The 23346-nt window shown below is 41.0% G+C and overlaps 1 protein-coding gene across 4 annotated transcripts in view; it reads right to left on the minus strand.

The window, feature by feature from the left end:
• Positions 1-23346, minus strand: part of LOC149225724 (alpha-mannosidase-like) — a 456087-nt gene that overhangs the window by 287150 nt on the left and 145591 nt on the right. For 3 of the 4 annotated variants that reach the window (XR_016247699.1, XM_089377296.1, XM_089377298.1), the window contains exons 18-21: positions 22422-22490; positions 22046-22117; positions 21492-21539; positions 20495-20614 (exon numbers count right to left, since the gene is read on the minus strand). Coding sequence is in view for 3 of the 4 variants with exons in the window: in XM_089377296.1 (XP_089233422.1) it covers positions 20495-20614; positions 21492-21539; positions 22046-22117; positions 22422-22490 (309 nt within the window). In the remaining variant the exon portion in view is untranslated. The remainder of the gene's footprint in view (positions 1-20494; positions 20615-21491; positions 21540-22045; positions 22118-22421; positions 22491-23346) is intronic. The other variant, XM_089377297.1, reaches the window with a different exon arrangement.

Below are 23346 nucleotides of genomic sequence, written 5' to 3' on the forward strand. Positions count from 1 at the left end.
GAGGGACGCAGAGCCAGCTAGAGGCCACGCAGAGGCAACTAGGAGCTGCGCAAAAACAGAGAGGGTCCAGAAGCTGACGCAGAGCCCAGAGAGGCTGACGCTAGGCCAGAGAGGTTGATGCAAGGCCTAGAGGCAGCGTTGGGAACATTTCATGGGACAGACTGAGAATTGTAGAGCTGGATAGGGTGACACAATCCCTATCAGAGTGACGCAGAGCAACAAAAGCTGCATTGTTGTTGTGGGATAGTTCATCCGGTGTTTTAGCCGGAATATCTATCTCCGACTGAGAGGTACTACGGCCGAGGGCATTCTCTATTGGGTGAGCCATTTCTGGCACCTAGGCTGTATTCTGAAACTGCATAATAATAAAACCCTCTGAACAACTGCACCGGTTTTCCCGCATTAGTTTTTCCGGGGACATTAGTCCAAAAACAAAGGTGTCACTTGTGTGCTTGTTTACTTTCAGTTAATGATATGTCTATGTTGATATTGTACTTGTATTTATTTTCAGTATTTACATGGTAAATAACTTGTCAAGTAATTGAACAAGAAGGAAGAAATAAATCAGATAGTACAGGAAGACTTTCTAACGGGTTAAACTTAGAAATTCTAACATGGTATCAGAGCGTGGTTGCAGATCATAGGATAACTGAAGGCATCAGCCAAGCAGAGCAGTAGCAGCAGAAAACAGTTGTCCCGAGTGACAGAAGTTGTTCCTAGCAGAAAGCAGCAAGGAAGGGGTGACGCAGAGTGCCTGCGTCATCAGTTCGATCCAGAAGGAGGATCAGCGCAGTGGCAGAGAGGAGCAGACTTGACCTACGCAATGCCCAGTCATCTTTCTCAGCCAAGAAGGATTGACGTTGTGGCCAGGAGGTGCAGATTTTGCCGGTGTCGGGATTGCGCAGAGCCTAGAGGCTCAGTTCTTCAAGTTGCTGAGGTATAGGGGGTTGCGGATAATTTGCAGAGCAAAGCTGGTGGGGTACTGTGGTCAGAACAGTACCTAATAGGGCAAGACCAAGGAGGAGGGATTTCCAGAAAGGAAATCGAGACTCAGAGGGAGTCAAACCGAGGACTTCCAGGAGGGAAGTAAAGAGACTCAGAGGAGTCGAAAGAAGAGCAACAAGATGGCAGTGAATGGGATGAGAGATCAGGATAGACTGGACAGAGCTTCCAACTTCGTAGTCTAGAAGGCCAGGATCTTGTCCATTCTAGACAAGTATCGCATCAAGCACTTTGTCTTGAAAATGATAGCGATCCCAGTTGACCCAGCTGAAAATGATAAGTACGAAGAGGCAATGGCCAGGGCAAAGTTCATCATCCTTGATGGGGTCAAGGATCATGTCGTGTCGCATATTACCGAGAAGGGCAGCAAATGAGATGTGGGAGGCCCTAAAGAAATTGTACCAGCATACTTCCGTGCAGAGGAAGATGTTACTTGAAAATCAGTTGCAGTCATACCAGATGCAGAAAGGAGAGCAGATAGATGTCTTCCTCAGTGGATTGAAGGAGATCCGTGATCAGCTAACTTCCATAGGGGCCACGCCGGATCAGAAACTGACGGAGAAGACCGCATTGAACGCAGTCTCAGAGGATTGGGAGGTATTTGTCCAGAGCATACTGTGCAGGTCTATCGATCCAGATTGGGAGGAACTGTGGGTGGCTCTTCGTCAAGAAGAGATCAGACAGGTGACCAAGGCAGGGAGTAGCAGAAAAGGGGTCAGAATCAAGAAGGAGGAAGAAGAAGATGCGGCTCTTGCATCTGCGGGAAAGCAGGAGAAGAGAAAGAAGAAGGACCTCTCCAAGGTCAAATGCTTCCATTGTGGGGAACTAGGTCACTATGCAAACCAGTGTCCAAGGAAGAAGAGTAAGGGAGAGGCTTCTGAGACCAAGGCAGTGCCAGCGAGGGCAGAGAAAGAAGTGGAGACAGATGACGATTGTGCCATGAGTGCTCATGCGCCACTTGAGAAGAAGTGGGGAGACATCGAGCTGTAGTCAGACGGACTATAGACGATGAGGGGCAGGATCCTTGAGGTACCCAACCTCTTGGATTATACCTTGCAAAGGGAGCCCCGAAGCCCCGAAGAGAAGTAGCAGGACTGGCGAATGTCAATAGAGACGGATACGAATGGAGTGACAGAGGATGCTACAGTGCAGGAGTCCTGGGACAGCGTGAGGCAACAATGTGAGATGCATGGAGTTGTTGCAGCAGCGCAGAGGTCAGTAGAGGGAGCACTTGTCAGCGATAGAGGGAGCTTCAGCATCGGGAGTGTTTCTAGCCTGACAGAGATGTCAGAGTTGGGAGGATCAGTTACTTACTTCTCAGTAACTAAGTTGCAGTGCAGCAATTAGCAGTGGCAGTGCTATGGGTAGCACGATGCAGCATGATGAGAGGGGATGCAGTGCAAATGCAGCAGTGGCAGTGGCAGGGCCATGGGCAGCAGCACAGATGCAGAGGGAGCTGTCGTACAGATGCAGCAGTGGGAGTGGCAGGACCATGGGTAGCAGTACAGGATGCAGCAGTACAGAGGATGTTGGGCGGGGAGGCCTAACGTCAACACAGGGACTAATGCTGGATGATCATGGTGATACTCAATGAGGAGTATTACTAGAGCACAGTGCTCGCTAAGAGGGAGTGTTGATTTGGAGTAGCATCGGATGTGCTCTAGCCACGAAAATTGGTGGTGAGGCTAAAGCACATGAAATCTCAAAGACCCAAAAATGGTTTGAGCAGAATCTAACTGGTTTGGGAGATATTAAAATAATTAGTATTTTTAATGGAGTTCCTAAGTCTAAACTTAGGAAAAATAAAATATTAATGGGTATTAATATAAAATTGGATTAGAATGGTCCAAAAGTCATGGATCAAGCCAAATCTAATCTTAACTGTTGATTAGAGATTTAATCTTGGTCGTTGATGGACCAACGAGAAAAGTATAAGAGGAGGCTTGAGGGTCAGTTGGAGAACACACCGAGAGAGATCAAGAACTCAATTTTCTAGGGCAGGGTTTGCTGAGGAAATTGAGTGAGTGATCAGAGTTGCAGCTAAGGGGTAGTGAATACATAGCATAGAGGCAGAGTTAGTACCAGGAGGATCAGCACAGAGCCGGGAGAGGGATGCAAAGCCAGCTAGAGGCCACGTAGAGGCAACCAGGAGCTGCGCAGAACCAGAGAGGGCCAGCGTATGAGACGCAGAGGGTCCAGGGGCTAACGCAAAGGCTCCAGAAGTTGACGCAGAGCCCAGAGAGGTTGACGTTGGGCCAGAGAGGTTGACGCAGGGCCTAGAGGCAGCGCTGGGAACATTTCCTAGGACAGACTGAGAGCTGGAGAGCCGGATAGGGTGATGCAGTCCCTATCAGAGTGACGCAGAGCAACAGAAGCTGCATTGTTGCTATGGGATCGTTCATCTGGTGTTTTAGCCGGAATATCTATCTCCGACTGAGAGGTACTACTGCCGAGGGCATTCTTTGTTGGGTGAGCCATTTCTGGCACCCAGGTTGTATTCTGAAACTGCATAATAATAAAACCCTCTGAATAGCTGCACCGGTTTTCCCGCATTAGGTTTTTCCGAGGACATTAGTCCAAAAACAACGGTGTCACTTGTGTGCTTGTTTACTTTCAGTTGATGATCTGTATGTGTTGATATTGTACTTGTATTTATTTTCAGTATTTACATGGTAAATAACTTGTTAAGTAATTGAACAAGTAGGAAGAAATAAATCAGATAGTACAGGAAGAATTTCTAACGGGTTAAACTTAGAAATTCCAACAGCGCGCCGGTTGCTTGGGTAGATGTGGGAGGAGGGTGTTACAAGGGAGCCTCCACCAAAATACCAAAAGATAAGTATTATGTTCTTTGCTTCATCTTTTCATGTTTGGTTTCTCACATCAAGACTTGTTTGAATTATATAACCTTTTATATTTTTTGTGTTAGGAAAGCTTATTGAATACTCAAGGAGGAGAATTCAAAGGATAGACTTGAAACATGAAACAAGTTTTGCCCTTCAAGAATTGATGTCATACAAGGTTTGTTAAGGAACAACTTGAGGTATGTCTTAGCCTATAAGCTTTGTTATAACGATCATTTTTCCTTTAAATTTTGTTCTACATTACTAAGATTGTTATGTCTAGGGTTTTGAATCGTAAGAGATTCTTGTTTGGGTGACTAATCATTAGATTGAATCTACCCTCATTATATTTTGATCATCTGTATGGAACCCTAAAAGGTTCTCTATAAAACCGTAACCTAAGGGTATGTTTATAGTTATGAAACCCTAGTCTACTTAGGGTTAATGATGAAGTCCAGAGATCCTATTCTCTTGCTTAGAGTCTTGGTATTGTAAAAACCCTAGTCCTTTAGGGTTTGTTGTTAATGTTTAAAATGAAGCCTTAGACCCTTAGGGTTTGGGAAACTAGGGTTTTTGACCAAAACCCTTATAATATCTATAGTAAGATCCTAGGAATGGAGCCCTAGGTGTATGTTTGTTTGTCTAATCGAAGCCCTAGCCTAGTCAAAATTCTTGTATGTCTAACTTTAATGTATTGATATTTGTGTCTTGGGTTTGCCTAGTTGATATTGTTGTGATATGCTTGTGCATGATTATGAAATCCTAGATATGTATATATGCTAACCTAATTTTTGATACTCATAGTTTGTAAATTCTAGCGTTTGTCACTAAGCCCTAGTAGAAGTTTGATATTCTAGGATATGATGATATTGTTTCTGACATGATGAATAAATCTAGGGTGTGCAACAAACCCTGGTTGAGTCTAAATTGTATAGTAGAATTGTTATTTGATTGAATTGTTGATATCTAAGGCTTTGTGTCTCTAAGATGGAATCTAAGGTTTGTAATGGATCATAGTAGAATTTGTGATATATATTGAGGCCCTAGATAGAATGAGACTGATCTAAGTTACTTTATATTGTACTCTAGGGTTTGTAACAAAACCCTAGCAAGAAGTTGAAGTTTAGAAGTATATGTGTCTTACTGATTATGAACCTAACCAGGTTTAGGTATTTGATGTCTAAAGTATTTGATTGTTTTGATGGCTCTGACAGTGAACACCTTGAATTTAAGAAAAAGATTTGAAAAGAATTGAATGAAAAGATTTGGATAACTTGATAATGATATATGCAACATCCTAATGAATGCAAACCCTGAAGCTTTGTGTTTACTTGTATGTATATTTGAAAGCTTCTTATTGATTGGGGTTCGTACAAGTAAATCTCTCCATAAAAAGTTTGAACACTCTGGAAGCATGCTTGGACAAATGGATATATCTAGTTTGATAGGGAGATTTGAAGCATCTAATGGTGGATGCTTGGGAGGACATCTGGTTGGCCTATGTGTTGATGACTAGAGCCCAAAGAGGGAGGGTGGCATTGGTCATGGAGCTCTGACCTTGGATATTCACCTAGATCCATAGATTGATGGTTAGCAAGCCTGATGGTACCTAGAGTGGCTGAAAGCTTGAGTCCATCTTAGTCCCACCTAGATAGATAACCCTAGTCAGGTATCTAGCTTGTGGCAATAAGTGTGCCTAAACTCTTTGTAGTTCATATTGGAGATCTTCCATGTACCTCTATATAGTTGTAATTATGAATACCTCCCTAGTTAAGAGGGAGTGTTGAAGAATGTAACTAGGTTCGGTCTTCATAAATGTATTTAAGTCACAATATAATGTATTTGTCAAAAGAAAGAAAAATGAAATTTTATTATTATTAAATTGACTTATTAAAGCATGGGTTTCATGCTTGGGTCAATTGTTTTAGGTCAAAGCCTCCATTGAAGGCTTCTAGGGTTTATGTCAAGTGTCCTTGTCCATGTCATAATGTAAAGAACCCTTCTTGGGATTTATTTTTCAAAGAAGAAATTTATTTTATTATATTTTAGGTCTTCTAGGCCTCCTCCACCAAGTCGGCCTCAAACAGGGTAATTCGACCTCACTAGAAACCTATATATTGGAGCAACTCAACCTCATTTATAGAGCAAGACAACCAAGTTCGATTTGCAAAAGATTGTAGTTGGAAAAGTGTGAAATTCCAAGGAAGAAGAGGACAAGTCTAAGGGCAAAGAAGAAGGTCTCTTTCAAGGTCAAGAATTCGATTTCTCTCTCTCTCATCTCAAATGTTCGAAGTTCTGGAGTTTTGCTAGAAGGTTGAAATTTTGCAGTTGTTGGGGAGGCCGAAATTCTGGAGTAGCTAGGCCGAAAATTCTGCTGCTAGATCGAAGTTCTGGATTGAAGTTGCACTTTAAAGTGCTGACATTTGAAAGACTAAGAAAAGGGTATTTACAAGGAGGAAGGGTTGACTTGGTGGAGGAAGCTCTGTGGGTCTAGAATCTTGGTCTATCTCATCTTGTTTTTGAATCTACTGAAGGAATAGTTCATTGACTAGGTTTTCCCCTATATAGGGGTTTTAGCCCTGGTTGTCCGCCTACATTTGATGTCCCTGATCTTCATGTTTTGCTTTTGATAATTGCTTGATGAAACAAAGATAAAAGAACACAAGAAAGTTAATAAGAACATAAGAATATCACAAGTAATTATTAACATAAGCAAATCTTTCTCCCTTTCTGATTTTCCAACACTTATCCCTCTGTCAGCCCTTTTCCCCCCTTGCTTCTGCCTCCTTTGCCCTCGGCCTCCTCTATCTGCCCATCTTCTCCTTGTCACAGCCCCTTTTCGGCCCTCCCTCTTCCTCGGCCTTTTCTTCCCTTTGGCCGCAACCCTCTTAGGGCTTGCAGCAGGCCTAGAAGGCCTCTATCCTCTTGGCCGCAAGCTCTATGAGGCTTGGCGTGGCCTCTAAAGCCTTGTTTTTCCCTAGCTTAGGCCCGATTAGGCCTTCCTCCCTAGCCGCTGCCTTCGCTTAGCTAGTTGTTGGCTTTCTAGCCCTCTTTGTCCCTCTTTCCATCTCTATTTAGTCATTTTGATTTCTGAAGCGAATATTGGTAGTTTGGGTTAAAATCCTGTGTTTATAGGTAGCCATCTCACTAGAAGGATTTTGGCAAGTGGGTTGTCTTCTAGGCCAAAAGGCCTATAGGTTTGCACGATCTAACCCTCATTTTCCCTCACTGTTTACTTCAGCAGTCTTATCTTTTCATAACAGTGATAAAAAACCATAAAAGTACCCTAAAAATAATTCATTAATTGCTTAACATATTAAGGAATTCATTTCATAAGTTGGGCATCTATTTTGGGCTTGATTTCATGAAGAATTGATGACTGTCATGTTTTCTATGACTGCATTCTAAAACTTGAAGTAAAACAGTGGCATTTTGAAGCATAAAAACTGATAGCTTGTAGACTTGAATGTAAAAATACACAAGATGTATTTGAAATAATAATTTATTATCTATATATAATGTATAAGTGATGAATGTTACAATGAGGACCCGCATATATATACCTAAGCATGTGTCCTTTCGTGAATGGGCATGTCTTTTAGACATGCCTTTTCACTTAACTTAATGACTATTTAACATAATCAATATTTAATTATTTAATATTTACATTTATTTTATTTATTTACTTGTTATGAATTATATTCATAACATAGCCCCTTCCTTCAGAAGCTTTGTCCTCAAAGCTTTAATGCTCTGTATTTTCTTCACTTAATGTCTGTCGTCTCGATGTGTATAATCTGGTCATCCTCTCATCTTATAGCTCATCAGTAATATTCCCTTGGAATTTTATTTTTTTTTAATAACTTTTTTTTTCTTTTTTAATAACTCAATTTTTTTTTTAAACAACTCTATATTTTTTCTTTTTTTAATATATATATTTTTATTTATTATATATATATATATATATATATATATAAAATAATTACATAAATATAACTTTATATATGTATTATATATTAACTTTTTATATGTTATATATGTTAACTCCTTTTTTTTGTTCCACGATATGTTCACCGTTAATTATCCACGAGCTTTTTTGTCTGCACAGGCTCGGTTCGAACCACGATGGAATAAACGCCAGAAATCTGGAAAGACTTGTGCGTAAGAGGATTGCACAATTTGTACATCTCACCCGGAATCGTTCTAACCAAAAATAGGGTTGTTGCAAATCAACAAAAGGTGAGATGGACAGACAATGGTCGAATTTAACTGTTGTATAACTATGCCTTATATATATATATATATATATATCACCACAATTATATATACCACCATTATTTATGTCACGACCATATTTAAACCGATCTGACGTATCACCGGGGATCACGTACGTATGACCCAGTGTTTGACCGCGGACATACCCTATGACGGTGGCAACAATTTTTTTTTTTTAATTAACAGCGAATTCGTGTGAAGGGCGGGGAGTGACAGCATATACAGATAGTTTATGGGTGTGTTCCATTGTAGTCTGGCTGTTGAGCAGGTATGTCGAGCATGAGGGATCGGTGGAACAGTTAGTGTAGTCAACGTATTGTCAACAGACTTTCTGCTGGAGGAGACCGCAAGGAGGGTCGAAGCAGAAGCAATTTGGGATATACATAGCCAGCAACAAATTGATGGAGCACCAAAATAAACAGTTCCCAAGAGCCAAGTTCTTGCTTGTTGGATACTGACAGATGCTTCATCTGTAGTTTCTGAGTTACATTTCATCCTTTGGGACCACAACGCAATATATCCCTTTAGAATCTTTTCAGTGTTATACATTTGTACAGCTGAAGAGTCTTCAGACATGTAATCAGTCCTTCGAAGATCCTGAATTTCAGGCATGGTGCCTCCTTCACTACTTGATGAATCTACCTGTCTCTGATCTTTATTGTTCAGCCAACCCTGTTTATCTACTGACACTTCAGATGAAGCATGTGAATAGCGATGATTCTCCCTTGGCAAATGAGTAGAAGGTGATTGAACTGAAGATTTCCTTTTTGAAGTTGGTGTCTTAATTAGGGCCAATGTTTCCAATTCCTCAGATGCCTGGTTTTGGGGCCCAATCCTTGAGGAATTAGGATTGTTAGGATTATCAATGACATGAGCTCCATCATGAGAATCCACAGAGAACAGATCCCAAGGACTAGCAGTTTCAATTTCAGGATTTCCATCGAAATTAAACGTTGGATCAATAATGATCTTGTCCCAATCCAGTTTATTGTCCTCAATTATTGTTCCTGTATCAGATGGCGATGGATTGAGCTCTGTTTGTAATTCTACGAGATCCAATTCGATTTGTAAATCTGTGTTTGTTGTAACAAGATTGTTTTCTTTCCTCTCAATTGCTGCAAGTTCTTGCTGCTGGCATGTATGTCTTGATTCAAGAGAGTTTGTTGTCCTTGTACTACTAGTTGGGCATGCATTTGAAGATGCAAGGGCTCTTTCTAACCTTTCCCATTGTGATACAGGCATTGAGCTTAATTTTCTCAAATGTAGCAAACAAACATTGTTGTAATTATGGCTTGGGTTCTTCTTTTTCCTACATGTTGTATAGTACCAATTATCTTTCGTAGGTATTGACATTACTTTGGGATTACAACAAGACATGTGAAAAGACTCCTCATTTTTCTCATAACCACTTTTACTGTGTGAATTCATATCCTTCTCTCTATTATCAGAATTCACTTCCTTTTCATCCTCAAAATAAGTAATCTCTGCATCTTCATCATCAACAACTGTATCATCATCTTGATCTGTATCATTCCCATCCACATCAAGATAAACTTCATCTAGATCATCTTGATCATTTTCTACAACATCTTTATCTTCAATATTATAATCTTTCCAAAATAGAAAATTCATAATTTCAAGGAGAAATTACATGCTAAAGATGCCCGAAGGCATATGCGGTAACTGTGGCACTCGCCACTGTCTAGTAAACCAGTTCAGAAAGTAACCCTGAGGGTGTACAGTATTGGTGCAAAGACCATCAAAAAGATATATAAGAGTTCAGATAGTATCGGCTATATACAGCAGATGTCCTAATATAAGCAAAATTTCTGATTATATACAATAAACATAGTCAAAAAGTTCATGCTCAAAAAGCTGTGCAATTGAGGTTGTTGCCTCACTGGATTGCCCCATCAATGCAGGCCATGTGAAAGTACTGGTATGTCCCTGCTGGAGAGAATTCAGAGATCATCCACTCGCCTAGAGGACGATGCGTCGCTTCCTTCGATAACCGGTCAGCAGTTCCATTCCTCTCCCTGTAGATGTGGGAAACAGTTATCTGATCAAAAAATGTTTTGAAAAAAACAATTTCTTCCAAGATATTCTTCAATGAGTATGCAGAACAGATAGCATTGTTGTTAAACCAATCAATAACATTCTTTGAGTCGCCAAAGATTTGAAAATTTCAGCAGTTTTTGTTAATGGCAAAATATAAAAGGTGTTGGAGTGATATCAGCTCCGCATGGTTGTTTGTACCCAGTCCTAGACCCATGCTAATCTGAAAGTAATGGGATTCCGATAGGTGGAATAGTATGCCGCCCCCACAGCCCTGTTGTTGGGCGGCTCCATCAAAATAGGCCCACGGCAATTCCCTGTTTATATGCTCCTGTCGGATGATCCTAGGCTTGTCCTGTCTGTTTTCAATTGGCAGTTCCGCGTAGGCTGCGCAGATGATAGGATGGAGTAGATTCCAGTTGACTTGTCTATCTTCAAAAATGATAGAATTCCTCTTGATCCATATGTGCCATGAGATAAGGAGTGGAAGGTTTCGGGGCCTTTCCTCCGCCGAGGTGCGCCACCAGAGTTCCCAAGCTGCGATAATATCCTCCCCCTGCCAGTTCATATTCAAGTTTAAAGATTGAATGACCTGTGACCAGAGATTCCTGGTGGTGGGACAAGCGAGGAAGAGATGGTAGGTCGATTCCTCGTCCTGTCGGCATAGCAGACAACGGGATGGTCCTGAGAAAGCCCCTTTTTTTAGATAGGCAGCGGTAGGGATCTTGTTTGCCAAAATGTTCCACATCAGTAATCTACCATAGAGACACCCACCAGGCTTTGAAGACCGCAGGTTTTTTATCTTCAATAATTCTGTCATACCCCAATTTCGGTGTATATTGACCAGATTTAGATAGTGCCCATATAAGTTCGTCTTCTGCCATCCTTAACCTAACATGTGATTCTGTAAGGCCCTGTATGTAGTTCTGCCAAGCGCCACTCCATTCAATAGGGATGTTCAAGTGTTGTTCGCTCAACCAGGCTTGTGAAAAAAGGTCAGAATTCTGTTGGTCACCAATCTGAGCAAGAAATTTTATGCCGCTGTTATTTAGATGTTGTACCAACCCCTCTGGTAATAAATGTGAGTTTCCACAGCCCGACCATGGGTCGATGCCAATGCGCACAGATGCGCCATTACCAATTTGCCAAAGTAAGCCTTCTTTTATAATGGACATAGAATTGAGTATGGCTCTCCAAATTCCCGATATACCTTTTCTGCTCCAGTTCGGTTTTCTGATCCAGTCAGTGATGGTCAGTGGCCAGATATATTTGTGATGAATAACCTCCGCCCATAGACTGTTTTGCTTTAGAAGGAGCCATCCTTGTTTGGCAGCCAGATCTTGTGCGAATGCTGGGAGTAATTTGAGTCCCCATCCTCCCCATTTCTTTGGAGTAGCAATTTTGGTCCATTTGACCCAGGCAAAAGTCTTGCCCTCCTTCTTTCCATTCCAGAGGAACTTGCAGCAGATTTGTTGGATTCTGTGGAGGATACCTCTTGGTATCCAGGCTAGTGACATCCAGTACACCAGGGTGGCTTCGAGAACCGATTTAATCAGGATGAGTCTGCCCGCTCTAGAAAGTAGTCTATGACACCAGCAGCTGATTCTTTTTTCCACTTTTGTGATAAGCCAGGACCAGTTTGCAATCTTGTATCCATCAGGTTTGAGCCTGAATCCCAGGTATTTGATTCCTTCCAACAGGTCTGTTTCTTGGAAGATAAATTTTTGATTGGCAAGGAGAGATTCCTGTGGCGTGCAATCGGATAGGGATATGGTAGATTTTTCTCTGTTTATTTCCATCCCTGTAGCTCTACAAAAAAGATTCAGAATTTCATTCAGGGAGGTGGTGTCCTGGACACTCCCATTCAAGAATATCAGTATGTCATCTACGAAAAGTAAATGTGTAAGATAAAAGTGCTCCATGATCTTTAGCCCACTGATACCCCCGCTCCTTTTTGTAGTTGCTATAAGTCTGCTAAGTCCTTCCATGACTAGCAAGAAAAGGAGTGGTGATAGAGGGCAGCCCTGCCTGATTCCTCTGTCTATATTGAAAGATGAAGTGGCTGATCCATTAATCAGAATAGCGAAAGAGACAGAAGAGATACAACCCATGATCCAGGATATAATGACGGGGGGAAGCCTAAATGCAAGAGGATCATTTTCAGAAAGAGCCAATTCACTTTGTCAAAGGCCTTCGATAGGTCAATTTTGGGAGAGATTCCTTTGAGTTTTTTGTATTTGATGGAATGAAGGGCTTCCTGGGCCGTTCCAATGGCATCCTAAATATGACGATGATCAAGGAACGCGAATTGCTCCTGGGAGATGTGGTTAGATAGAAAGGGCTTGATGCGGTTAGCAATAATTTTAGAAATGATTTTGTATAAACAGTTGCAAAGGGAAATGGGCCTGAAGTCATTGAAAGAGGTGGGGGAATCAAACTTGGGAATCAAGGCAATATAGGTGAAGTTCATGGGAGGGTGTATATGGCCATTGATTCTGCTCTCTTCAATGACTGCCAGCAGATCCTCCCCCAACAGTTCCAGGAAGGCCAGGTAGAACTCCACTGGCCAGCCGTCCGGACCCGGGCTCCTGTCTTTTTTGAACCACTTTAATGTTGCTTCCAGTTCCTCCATAGTGACCGGTTGTATCAAGTCCTCAACTGCATCAGGTTCCACAAACCTTGGGAAATGCCCAGCCAGGTTAATGATATCCGGGAGATTAATAGCTGTCGGTGCAGTAAATTGTCTTTTAAAATGTGATGTACCCAACCTGGCTAATTGCTGGTGTGATGAGGCCCAGCCATCAGGTTCACAAGGCAGCTGCCAGATAGTATTCGATGCCTTCCTGCCGTTTGCAAAGTTGTGGAAGAACTTTGTATTGCCATCACCCGTTTGCAGCCAGGTGGCTCTGCTTTTCAACCTCCACTGTTCTTCTTTGTCTAGTAGCAGTTTGGATTTTTGCTTCTCCAGGTTATTCAACAGCACTTTTGAATCCTCTATTATGAATCCAAGCCCCCGCTCATCCGTTAGCTGTGCAATCTGTAGCTCAATATCAATGAGGTGTTGATCATCTCTCAGTTTCTTCCTCTTTGACCATTCCTCAGTCCTACTTCTGAGAGTTTTGAGTCTATCACAGAAATCCACCGCCATCCTCTAAGCCCTCAGCGGAGGTTGCGAATTCCAGAAATCAGTCACGAGATTGATGAAATCCGGTTCTTGTAGGTAGCCGGAAAAGAGTTTGAAAGGAGGACGGGGCTTCTTGGTAGGACCACTGACTTGAAGGAATATGGGGAGATGGTCAGATAAGCCACCAGTGCCGACCCATTGTCTGTACAGGGGGAGCTTACGGAGGAGGTCTTCATGGATTAGAAATCTGTCCAATCTCCGTCCCAAAGTAGCTTCCCCTGTTTGCCTGTTATGCCAAGTGGGGACTTTCTTGTTCATGGGAACATCAACCATCTTGTAGGTGTCCAGTAGCGTACCCATCTGCTCCGATATAGGATCCAATTGTGCATGATGTCCCCAGTATTCCTCCATACCCAGCGAAAAGTTTAAATCTCCCCCAATGATGGTGGAAGAAGTGACAAGATTATTATCCAAAAAATTGAGCCAAAAATCCATTCTGTTCTGGTTTGGGGCATAGATGTTGATAACTTTTAATGGGAGTCCGAGCTCCCACACGAAGATGTCCATGCCAATAAAACCCCAGCCTCCCCAGGTTGATATTATCTTTACAGTCCTAGGGTTGATACCAATAGCGAGACCACCCGATTTGCCGTTTGAATCCATACCCTGAAATACCCAACCCAGTAGGATGGATTGAAGGGTTCTCATGGAGGTGTCCGAAGAGCAGAGAGTTTCCTGTAGGAAGAGGATGTCACATCTAGAGTCCATTGCCATCCTCTTGAGAGCCAATCGCTTTTTGGGGTTGGCTAATCCCCTACAGTTGTAGGAGAGCCAAATCATGGGGAACCAGGGGCAGAGGGCTCAATTGCTCTAAGCGCCCTTTCTATGGTGCATTGTCGGCCACGCGCAACATCAGCCACAGCCGACTTGATGGCGGATTTGATATTGGATGGGCGGCCTCTAGGAGGTTTATATTTTGTGGATCGCCCAGGTGAGAGTCCCAGTCCCATGAATTTTGGACGGGCACGAGAACGCAAGTTATATGGATGAGATCCCGATCCAGAGATGGAGTCAGAGAGAGCGTCTGGGGTGGAAGGCTTCCTGAGAGAGGTGGGAGTAGTGGAGAAAGTGGGGGGGGCAAGGCAATGGAACATGGAATGGAGGGGATAGGGTCAAGGGCCGAGGAAGGAGGATGCAGAGATGAATGCATAACAGAGAACATAACATCTGAAATGATTGCAGTGGTTATGGGAAATGATACATTACCCGATGGAGAGATAGCTTCCTCGGCTATCAAGGAGTGGGTACGAGGCGGTGAGGACGCTGCTTTCTGCCGATTATTTGCCTTGATTGAAGCATCTTTCCCTGCCTCCGATGGGGTCTCACCTTGGTTCTTGTCACCCTCACCGTGCTGCTTGTCTCCTTTGTTCTGTTCGACCGAAGGTTGTTTTGTCCCCTTCGAATTCTCCGAGGTCACCCCTGAGAGCAATGGATAGTCCTTGTATAGATGCCCTACTTTGTGGCACCGTCTACACCGGTAAGGGACACCTTCGTAGTCCAGAAGCTGTTTGCGCAAGAAGTGCCGGCAGTGTAATGTGATTTTCTCTTCCAATCCAACTCTGGTGTCAAGATGAACTAATATCCTTGCCACAGTCATAATTCCTGTTCTTTCGAAAGACTTATCGTGCTCAAGATAGGTTCCCAGCGCATCGCCTATACGTTTGAAGACCTGCGGGGTCCAAAATTGCATAGGTAACCCCGGCAATCTGACCCAAATAGGCCCAGCTCCGAGTTGTTCTCGCTCCGGATCAAAAAGGGGATCCCAACGCTTCAGAAGGACTGGAGCAAGCTCGATATGCCAGAATTGCGACAATATCCATTCTGTGTATTCCGCTCTATGAAAGTGTAGAGCGAACCATCCCCTGGCTAGTACCCTTATAGCTGGCAGTTCCTTCAGGAGGGTACCCCAAATCTCCTCAGTCCATTGTCGCAATCTTTCCACCGAATAGGTGCGACCACGCACACGTCCTACCAAAACTTTCCTCGCTGTATCCAGTGCATCGGCCATTTGGACGTCTTCCCCAAAGGTCAAGTTAATGTCTGAGTCAATGGCCCTAAGGCACCGGCCTTTTTTCTGCTTGTCGGAGCGCCTGCCAATAGGGATATCTTTGAGTAGATTTCGGCACGGATCAGAGGTGCTGTGCTGGGCAGATCTGGCCGGGCAAGCAGACAGAAGCGGAGAACTGAAGCAGCCTGAGCGAATAGGGGAGTGAGGGTTCAAACTACAGGAGGCAGGTTGGATGAAGGACGGAGTAGGGTGCTGAATGATGGAGGGACCTTCCAGAGCCAAGGATATGGATGGGGTAAGATAGGGTTGGGAGACCCGCGAGGGGGGAGTCGGGGGATGTTGCGATGGGATAGGGAGGGGAGAATCGAAAGAGGGGGAAGACTGCAAGCAAGAGCCCAGAAGGTGCAGCGTGGCCGGCGAGAGAGGGGGACACTCCAAAACCGGCAGATCCTCAATGTTGACAGCCCGATGCTGCTTTTTTCCGGTGCGCGACGAGTGTGGCGTCAGGTGAGCAGCAGCTGTCGAGCTAATCGGTCTCTTCCCCCAAGGGTCCATAGCCGGGTTTCTTTGATGTGCCCAGATTTCTTGTTCAGGCATCGGGTCCTCCTCATAGTCCACGAGGTCATCTCTACCATGGCAACCGACAAACCCGCTAATCAGTCCACCGTATGACCAGGAGGGTCAGGCTGCAGTGGAAACAGGTTACGAAGGAAAAAAACAAAAACGGTGGGTCGAGTCTGCAAACCCTCAACAGTTTTTTACGGTCCCAATGAGAGGTCGCATCTTAAAAAAATAGACCCATTGTCGGGCCCGCGTCTGTCGCCATTCTTGGGAGTCTGCAAACCACCACAGTCCAGGCGGCCTGCGTTACAGTAGGCGAGAGACCTAGGGTTTCGCCATTGTTACCCCGTCTCCAGTCGCCATTCCGTCACCAAATTCAACACCATTCTTAATCCTGTGAAACTAATGCTCTAGCAAAACATTTCTTCAATATTATAATCATCTAATGCTTCACCTTGTTTTGTTTCTTTATTGTCGCAATCATCTTCCTTATTATCGATTTCCGCATAACTTTTCTTAAAACATGTTGTAGCTTCTGCACATCATTTTTCTAAACGCTGAAATGTTTCTTGAATTTTACTAAACTGCTCAACGCATTCAAGACGTGAATGTAATGGCACATTATGCGGCGAACAACGTTCAAATACCCGCATGATTATATTGTGCGCCATGGCTCTAATACCACTGAAGCATAAAAGCTGATAGCTTGTAGACTTGAATGTAAAAATACACAAGATGTATTTGAAATAATATATATATATATATATAATGTATAAGTGATGAATGTTACAATGAGGACCCGCATATATACCTAAGCAGGTGTCCTTTCGTGAATGGGCATGTCTTTTAGACATGCCTTTTCACATAACTTAATGACTATTTAACATAATCAATATTAATTATTTAATATTTACATTTATTTTATTTATTTACTTCTTATGAATTATATTCATAATACATTTGCATCTTTAGAAGGCCTAAACATTGAGAATTTGGTGATTTGAAAAGTGATTTGGCATTTGGTTTCTATCACTTGCATTTGGCATCTCATTTTGCATCTAAAAGTGCTCTAAAATTAAGGTTATTCACTGCTGTCCTAAAAGTTTATTGCTCATTAAATGACACATTTGGTGTAAGTTTACTCACTGTTAGCTCACTGCTCTCATAATTTGTCTACTGCTTTCAAAGAGTTTACTTACTTCTCATTTGAATTTAATTGGAACATACATGACATAAGTGTTTTCTATTGCTCATGCTCTAATAGTTCATTGTGGGAAAAAAATGTTCTATTGTGTTATGGATAAGGATACTAATATTCTCTTGTCTCTTGTGAGTTTTTTTTCATGATCTTTAAAGTTACAGGTTTGCACTCATAAGCTCACTCTCTAAAAGCACTTTAACTTTCAAATGGTATCTTGTTGAATGGTTAAAGTTACATCACTTGTCTTTTGGAAGATCTAATTGTCTCTATCAATCTAATTGGCATTGAAGTAACTTTTCCTAATTGTGTTTAAAGAATATCATTGAGCAATTTGTGATCTTGGCTAATTAAAAATCTAATTGGTAATCATTGTGACATTTGCATCTAAGATCTAAGTATTCTTGGCTTGAGAGTTGGTGGATCTAATAGCATATCTCTTAATAATTGTCTTGTTAACATTGAAGAAGCTAATTGTTGAGAAATATTGGCTAAGAACATTTACATTCTTATTGTCACTTTTGGATAATTATCATTGGCACTTTGTATTGTCTCATTGGCTAACTAATCTAAGTGGATTATTATCATTTCTTGGTATCTCTTGTTGGCACTGTTGAATTTAAACACTTGTCTTGCGGTTGAGATTACCTTTTCTAAGCATTTTTAAGTACTTGATATCTTGATTTGAAGTAAATCATAACTAAATACTTAAAAAAACATTTAAGTAATCTCACCTTAAGAATCACTCATTCATCTTGCATCTCATCTTAAGATTAGTCTTGCATTAATAACTTACCTCCAAGCATAAGCCTAGTTGATAGAAAGATAGGAACACCTTTCTCACCTAGCTTGAGGAGCCTAGCATCTCTTTAGTGGTTAACACGGTGACCTTGCAATCGTCAAAGCCACAGTCTCTGCAGCGTTGGATGCACTGGGTAGTTAGTACCTAAGGGGAGGTATCATTAATCAAACCTTTGCTTGCTTCCCCTTGGCCTCTTTATCACAACCTACTCCAAAGACTAGTTTCAAAATAGTTAAGAGGAAGGATACACCTAGAATAGGCATCTAATTAAAAGTAACCAAGATTCTTACATCACACCTAAGTCATAGGATTTGCATACCATATAGGATAGTCATTCATTAAGCAGTGGTTGTTCATCTGGTTACTTGGTCTCTAATTGATTTAAAACTAATTGACTCCATTAGGCACTGGTCTCATTAAGAATTCAATCTAATCACTAAGCGCTTACTAAATCAACCAAGTGGCTAGGCCATTCAATCATGTCTCCCGGACTCGTTGGTCGCCAACTTGTCGTTCATTTCTATCTTCCATAGGGACTACCCCCCATAGCCTGTTGTTGGGAGAAAGTTAGAACGGAGTGGGCGGGGATCACAGTGATGGCCCTCGCCCGGAGTCATTGCCGCATTGTGCCTATACAATCTGAGCGACAACAGTGCGCTCTGTGACCCTGAGAAATCATCTGCACCACTTGGAGGGCTTCCTCATCGCTTGGATTTAGCCTGAACCATTTCCGGGTTTTTGTGGGTTTTGGGAGAGGAGTCCGGTGCTAAATTTTCAAAGCATTTTGAGGAGTATTCAGCCCTGAAATCACTGTTCCAACCAACAGCTAGCAACCATTTAGTCATTGAGCCACCCACTTCAGTCATTTAGCAGATTTTACATTGGAGGGAGGCCACATCTTTCTGGGTTTTGCTTAGCTTTCCTAGCAAACCTAGGTTTTATTGTTCCTCTCTACTCTCTGTACTGATTAATAGATGGCTCAGATTTACTTGCTGCTTTCAGTTGCATGTTGATTTTGTGGTGTTATAGTTCCATTTTCTTGTTGTTCCTTGTACATTGCTTTGGTATTTGTTGTTAATTTCCATTCAGGAATATTACACTAGTCATATGAGCTTCCTTCACTAATGTGCTGGGCCCAGATATTGAAGACTTTGGATTTCCCCGTTGTGTCAATAGTCTGCCCATGGAATTTATAGCATTTTGTGCTCAAGAGTTTGAGGTTTTGATTGGCCATTCACCTCAGGGTCCCCAATGCGGTGCTTCCATGATATTGTGGGCCCTTTGCAAAATCTCAGGGATATAAGGAGCATATAATTCAACCAAGGAAAGAAAAGAATGGAACTGTGCTTTTAAGCAGTGGATGCTAGTTTTTGTGAGTGGATCCCAGTTTTTCCGGCTAAGATCATTCACTTCACTGGCAATTCCAAGGATACAAAATGAAGTTAAAGAACGCCCAAGAAGATAGTGGATTTTGGAGGCATAGAATGATCCATTCCCCTTGAAAGAATGACAGTGATCATCAAATGCAATTGACTATAATGTGTATGAGCTCACACACTCACACATCTGTGCTTTTTGTAACCTTGTTTTACACAATTTCATCTCTGAACTTGGACAGGTGAAAATTTGTGATGTTATCATGCTCATACTTTAATAATTACACGAAGAAAATTTATTAGAGCAATTACACTGTATTCTGATTATGTCTACTTAGTACTGAGTCCTGACATCTCTATAGGTGTAGGTAAATGTCTTCCACTGTAAGCTTTTTTCACGTGTCCATCCATTGCAAACAAGATCTATAACATGACACTGGTTGCCAGATTTAGCATAGAAAAGTTTTTGTCCAAAGATTAGAAGAAATCTGCCATAAGGTCAACTTCTCTAAAAGAAATGTACTTGCTAATCTGGCAAATAGTATTCAAGTTAATTCCATCTCTTGTTAAATAATGTCAACTACATTCTGAAAGTTGATGCTATGATGTGATCCTCAAAACGAGCATGAAAGAGGGATCCATATGATGAAAAAAAAATTACTATAAAATACAAACAAAAATAAGAATTGTGAAATGGAGACAAAAGGACACCCCAAATCAAAATTATAATACTCAGGAGTATGCTGAGTATTCAAGTTTCAACTCTGTACTTTCCATGCATTGAACAAGTATTGGGTGGTCAATACTTGTCTTGCTTGCACCGATGGAGTATTGTGTGATCAATGCTCTTCATACTTGCAAGTATTGGCAGGTAGTCATTGAATGTGCCATCCCAAACCAAATATACTCATCATACTTGTGAATATCTTTTCATACATTAAAGATGTTCTTTTTGTGTCTTCATACTATCAAATATGTTAAGCATGCCAATTATCCCAAGTATAATATGGGTATGGTACTATACTCCAAATTAAATATCAAGCCTCAAGAACAATTCAACCATGATATCATAACAAGTAGGAAATAGAATAGCCTTTTTTAAAACTTGCAAGACAGAGAGAAAGAATTACTATGTTGATACATTGTTAAGCATAACAAAACAATATTAGATGATAATCAATAGAACTTACTCTCTTTAGAAAATCCCGACCGTTGGAATCTGTGAAGAATTCTCCATTTGATGAAAGGTTTGTCATGAATCGTACTACTATCTCTTTCCCTAGATTGTCATCAACTGGAATTGGCCCAACCTGTAAATTGTGACCTTATCAATGGCAAGATGAGTAAAAAAGGGAATTGTTACAACTTATGCACTAGTTTAAATCAATAATTGGAAAAATGATAGAAGGGTTTGATGCAAAAAATTTCAAGGGAAAATGTGAAAAATAAAAAGAAAAAAATGCAAGATGATGCAAGGAAGATTATGGATAATGATATTAGTTACATAAAGATAGCACAAGCAAAGAACTAATTTCATTTATTTCTCCTTTCGAGAACCAAAAATATGCAACTAGACTTTGATGATTAATCTGAGATTGCAATCATATAAAGTCCATTTTTACATTTTTTACAAAGGTGGCAACATACATTAACCCACCCTGATTTATACTACTTTTACAGACATCAAAATACAACCCAGGTCCCAAATTTCCCCCTTTTCATGGTGTCCAGATACATCAAACAGTCCCATTTCTTAGAAGAATGCTGTGTTGCCACAAGATTTGCTGAGGCTTCTATATGAACCTTTGTGTAATAAAAAACATTACCATAACTTGTGTCTGAAAACATGAAACAATGCAGTGCCATTTTTTGAGTTATTTTAATTACTTTATCATCCTTTAACTTATTTGTGACAAAAAATTTTGATGATGATGATCAGCTAGAGGATCAGATGTGATATGAGTGCAACTGTAAGATATGTGTTACTTGGCTTTCTCTAACAAAGCTTTTGCTGAAGAAATGAGAATCCTTTCAACAGAAAGGAATTACTTCACACATATACAAGAAAGAAAAAAGGATAAGGTTCTATCATGCCCTGGTAATAAAAGGAGTTAAGAATGATTGATAAAAAGAAACAAAGCTATATTAAATAATAATATAAATGCAAATAATTCACAAGGAATGTACCAGGAAATCAATTTCAGCATCCTCTGCATTCTTGTACAACCTAACTACCTGCACAACTTTCATTTCATTCTGTCAGCTTTATCCCCACTCTTATCGGAATAACTCACTAAACGATGCTACTGTGACCATCTAGGGTACATCAATTGTCGATAATATAAACTAGGCAACAATATTTCCTATGACAAACAAACAAGAATATCATGTCAATTGATAGTCCCTAAAAACTATCAGGTGATACGAAATCAGTATACATCACAAAAGTTCTTTTGTATTTTTAGCTTGTACAGTAATGGAGATCATTCATTCCCTTCCCCAAAAAATTTGGCCTTTCAGCTCCTTGAACATTTCCATTACAAAGATCCAGACATAATCACTACATAGCAGACAATGGCACTCGTGATTACAAAATAAAATCAATTTAAAAAAACATTTACTCTATATTATTAAGATCTTTTATTAAATTAAGCATGGCCTTTAAAAATGGTTGCAACCAGTTGCATGGAACTTCAAGATCAATATAGAATTAGATGGCATAAATAGTTATAAATACAAACCTGTGAGACCCAAGGAGAAAACTGTTGATGTACTTCACTCACAATATCTCCTTGTATAACCGACTGTATAGCCTGCTCAATCCAGAATCACTTATACAAAAAAATCTTTCACTCTAAACATGATAAAGGAAAACATATTGCAAATGGCAGTCTTTGAAGTTGCAAGGAATGGTTACTTATATAAAATAGAAAAGACGTGCCAAATTTAAGTTCAGATTCCAGACCATCCTTGACTGGAAGAAAAAGAAAATGAATGCTATTGCATGTTAAAGATATTGATGAATGATGAATTCAATATTTCAATATGATGGACATGTCTAAGAATACAATCCAGTTTTTATTCACTACATCAATACAGGACCAAATTATCACAGACCTGATCACTTGATCCCCCTAGAGGAAAGCAGCTTGAACTGTTGGGGCGAAATACATAAGCACCAGAAGCCTGCAACAAAGTTCATGAGTAATATAAGGTTTGTCTACTCTTTAATTTAAGAAATTCTTCACAAAGTGAACAAGAATTGAATTAACTGTGCAATAAGCAAAAAATTTGCATTCCACGTCTCAGACAAAAATATTCCTCAAATTGAAATATTGTTTGAAATATGATTTCTCAAAAATAGAAAATAAATTACTATCACACGTAGCTTTTTGTTCTATGGGCCTTCTACGTAGTGATCAAGTTTGACTTGGCTGTCCCTTTCTGTATAATGTAAGCAACCCTTTTTGAATAGTCTAAGGAATAAAATGGTTATATAATTAGTTATGTGAATTAGTGGGACATTGATTGTAAAGTCGACATTGAGGATCATGCTAAGGGTTGTGACTAGTGATCAATTGTGTCCTATTTATAGGCGTTAGCTTGAGTGAGATAAGATAAGATAATTTTATTAATGTCCAACGAATGACCATAAATAGGTCAATGGGACAGAAGGATACAACCAGTATGAGTACAATGTGGGAGTGCAAATGCTACTCCTAGAAAATGCCATGGTTGGAACAATAAGGGTACAATAATAGAACAGCCTCATAGACATGTATATAACTAGATCGTGTGAATAATTCCATGGTTGGAAGTCAATGATGTCAAGAGTCCCGAGTTTGATAGCCAACAGTGAGGGGGACGAAAGTGGCATTGGCTCGCTATCGGAGCTCCCTGGATGCAACGAGGAGTCTAGCTGCATGATCTTGTGGTGGATGTAGGAGCGAGGGATACTCCTAATATTTGATAACAAAGGAAATAAGTTTTGGATAAGTCTCCAGCTGCTCCGTTGGGGCTAAGCAGGAACCCGTCGAGTGGG

Source organism: Pinus tabuliformis, chromosome J (assembly GCF_031772625.1).
Source record: "Pinus tabuliformis cultivar Carrire ecotype Pingquan chromosome J, CPIR1, whole genome shotgun sequence".
Classification (NCBI taxonomy): Eukaryota; Viridiplantae; Streptophyta; class Pinopsida; order Pinales; family Pinaceae; genus Pinus; species Pinus tabuliformis.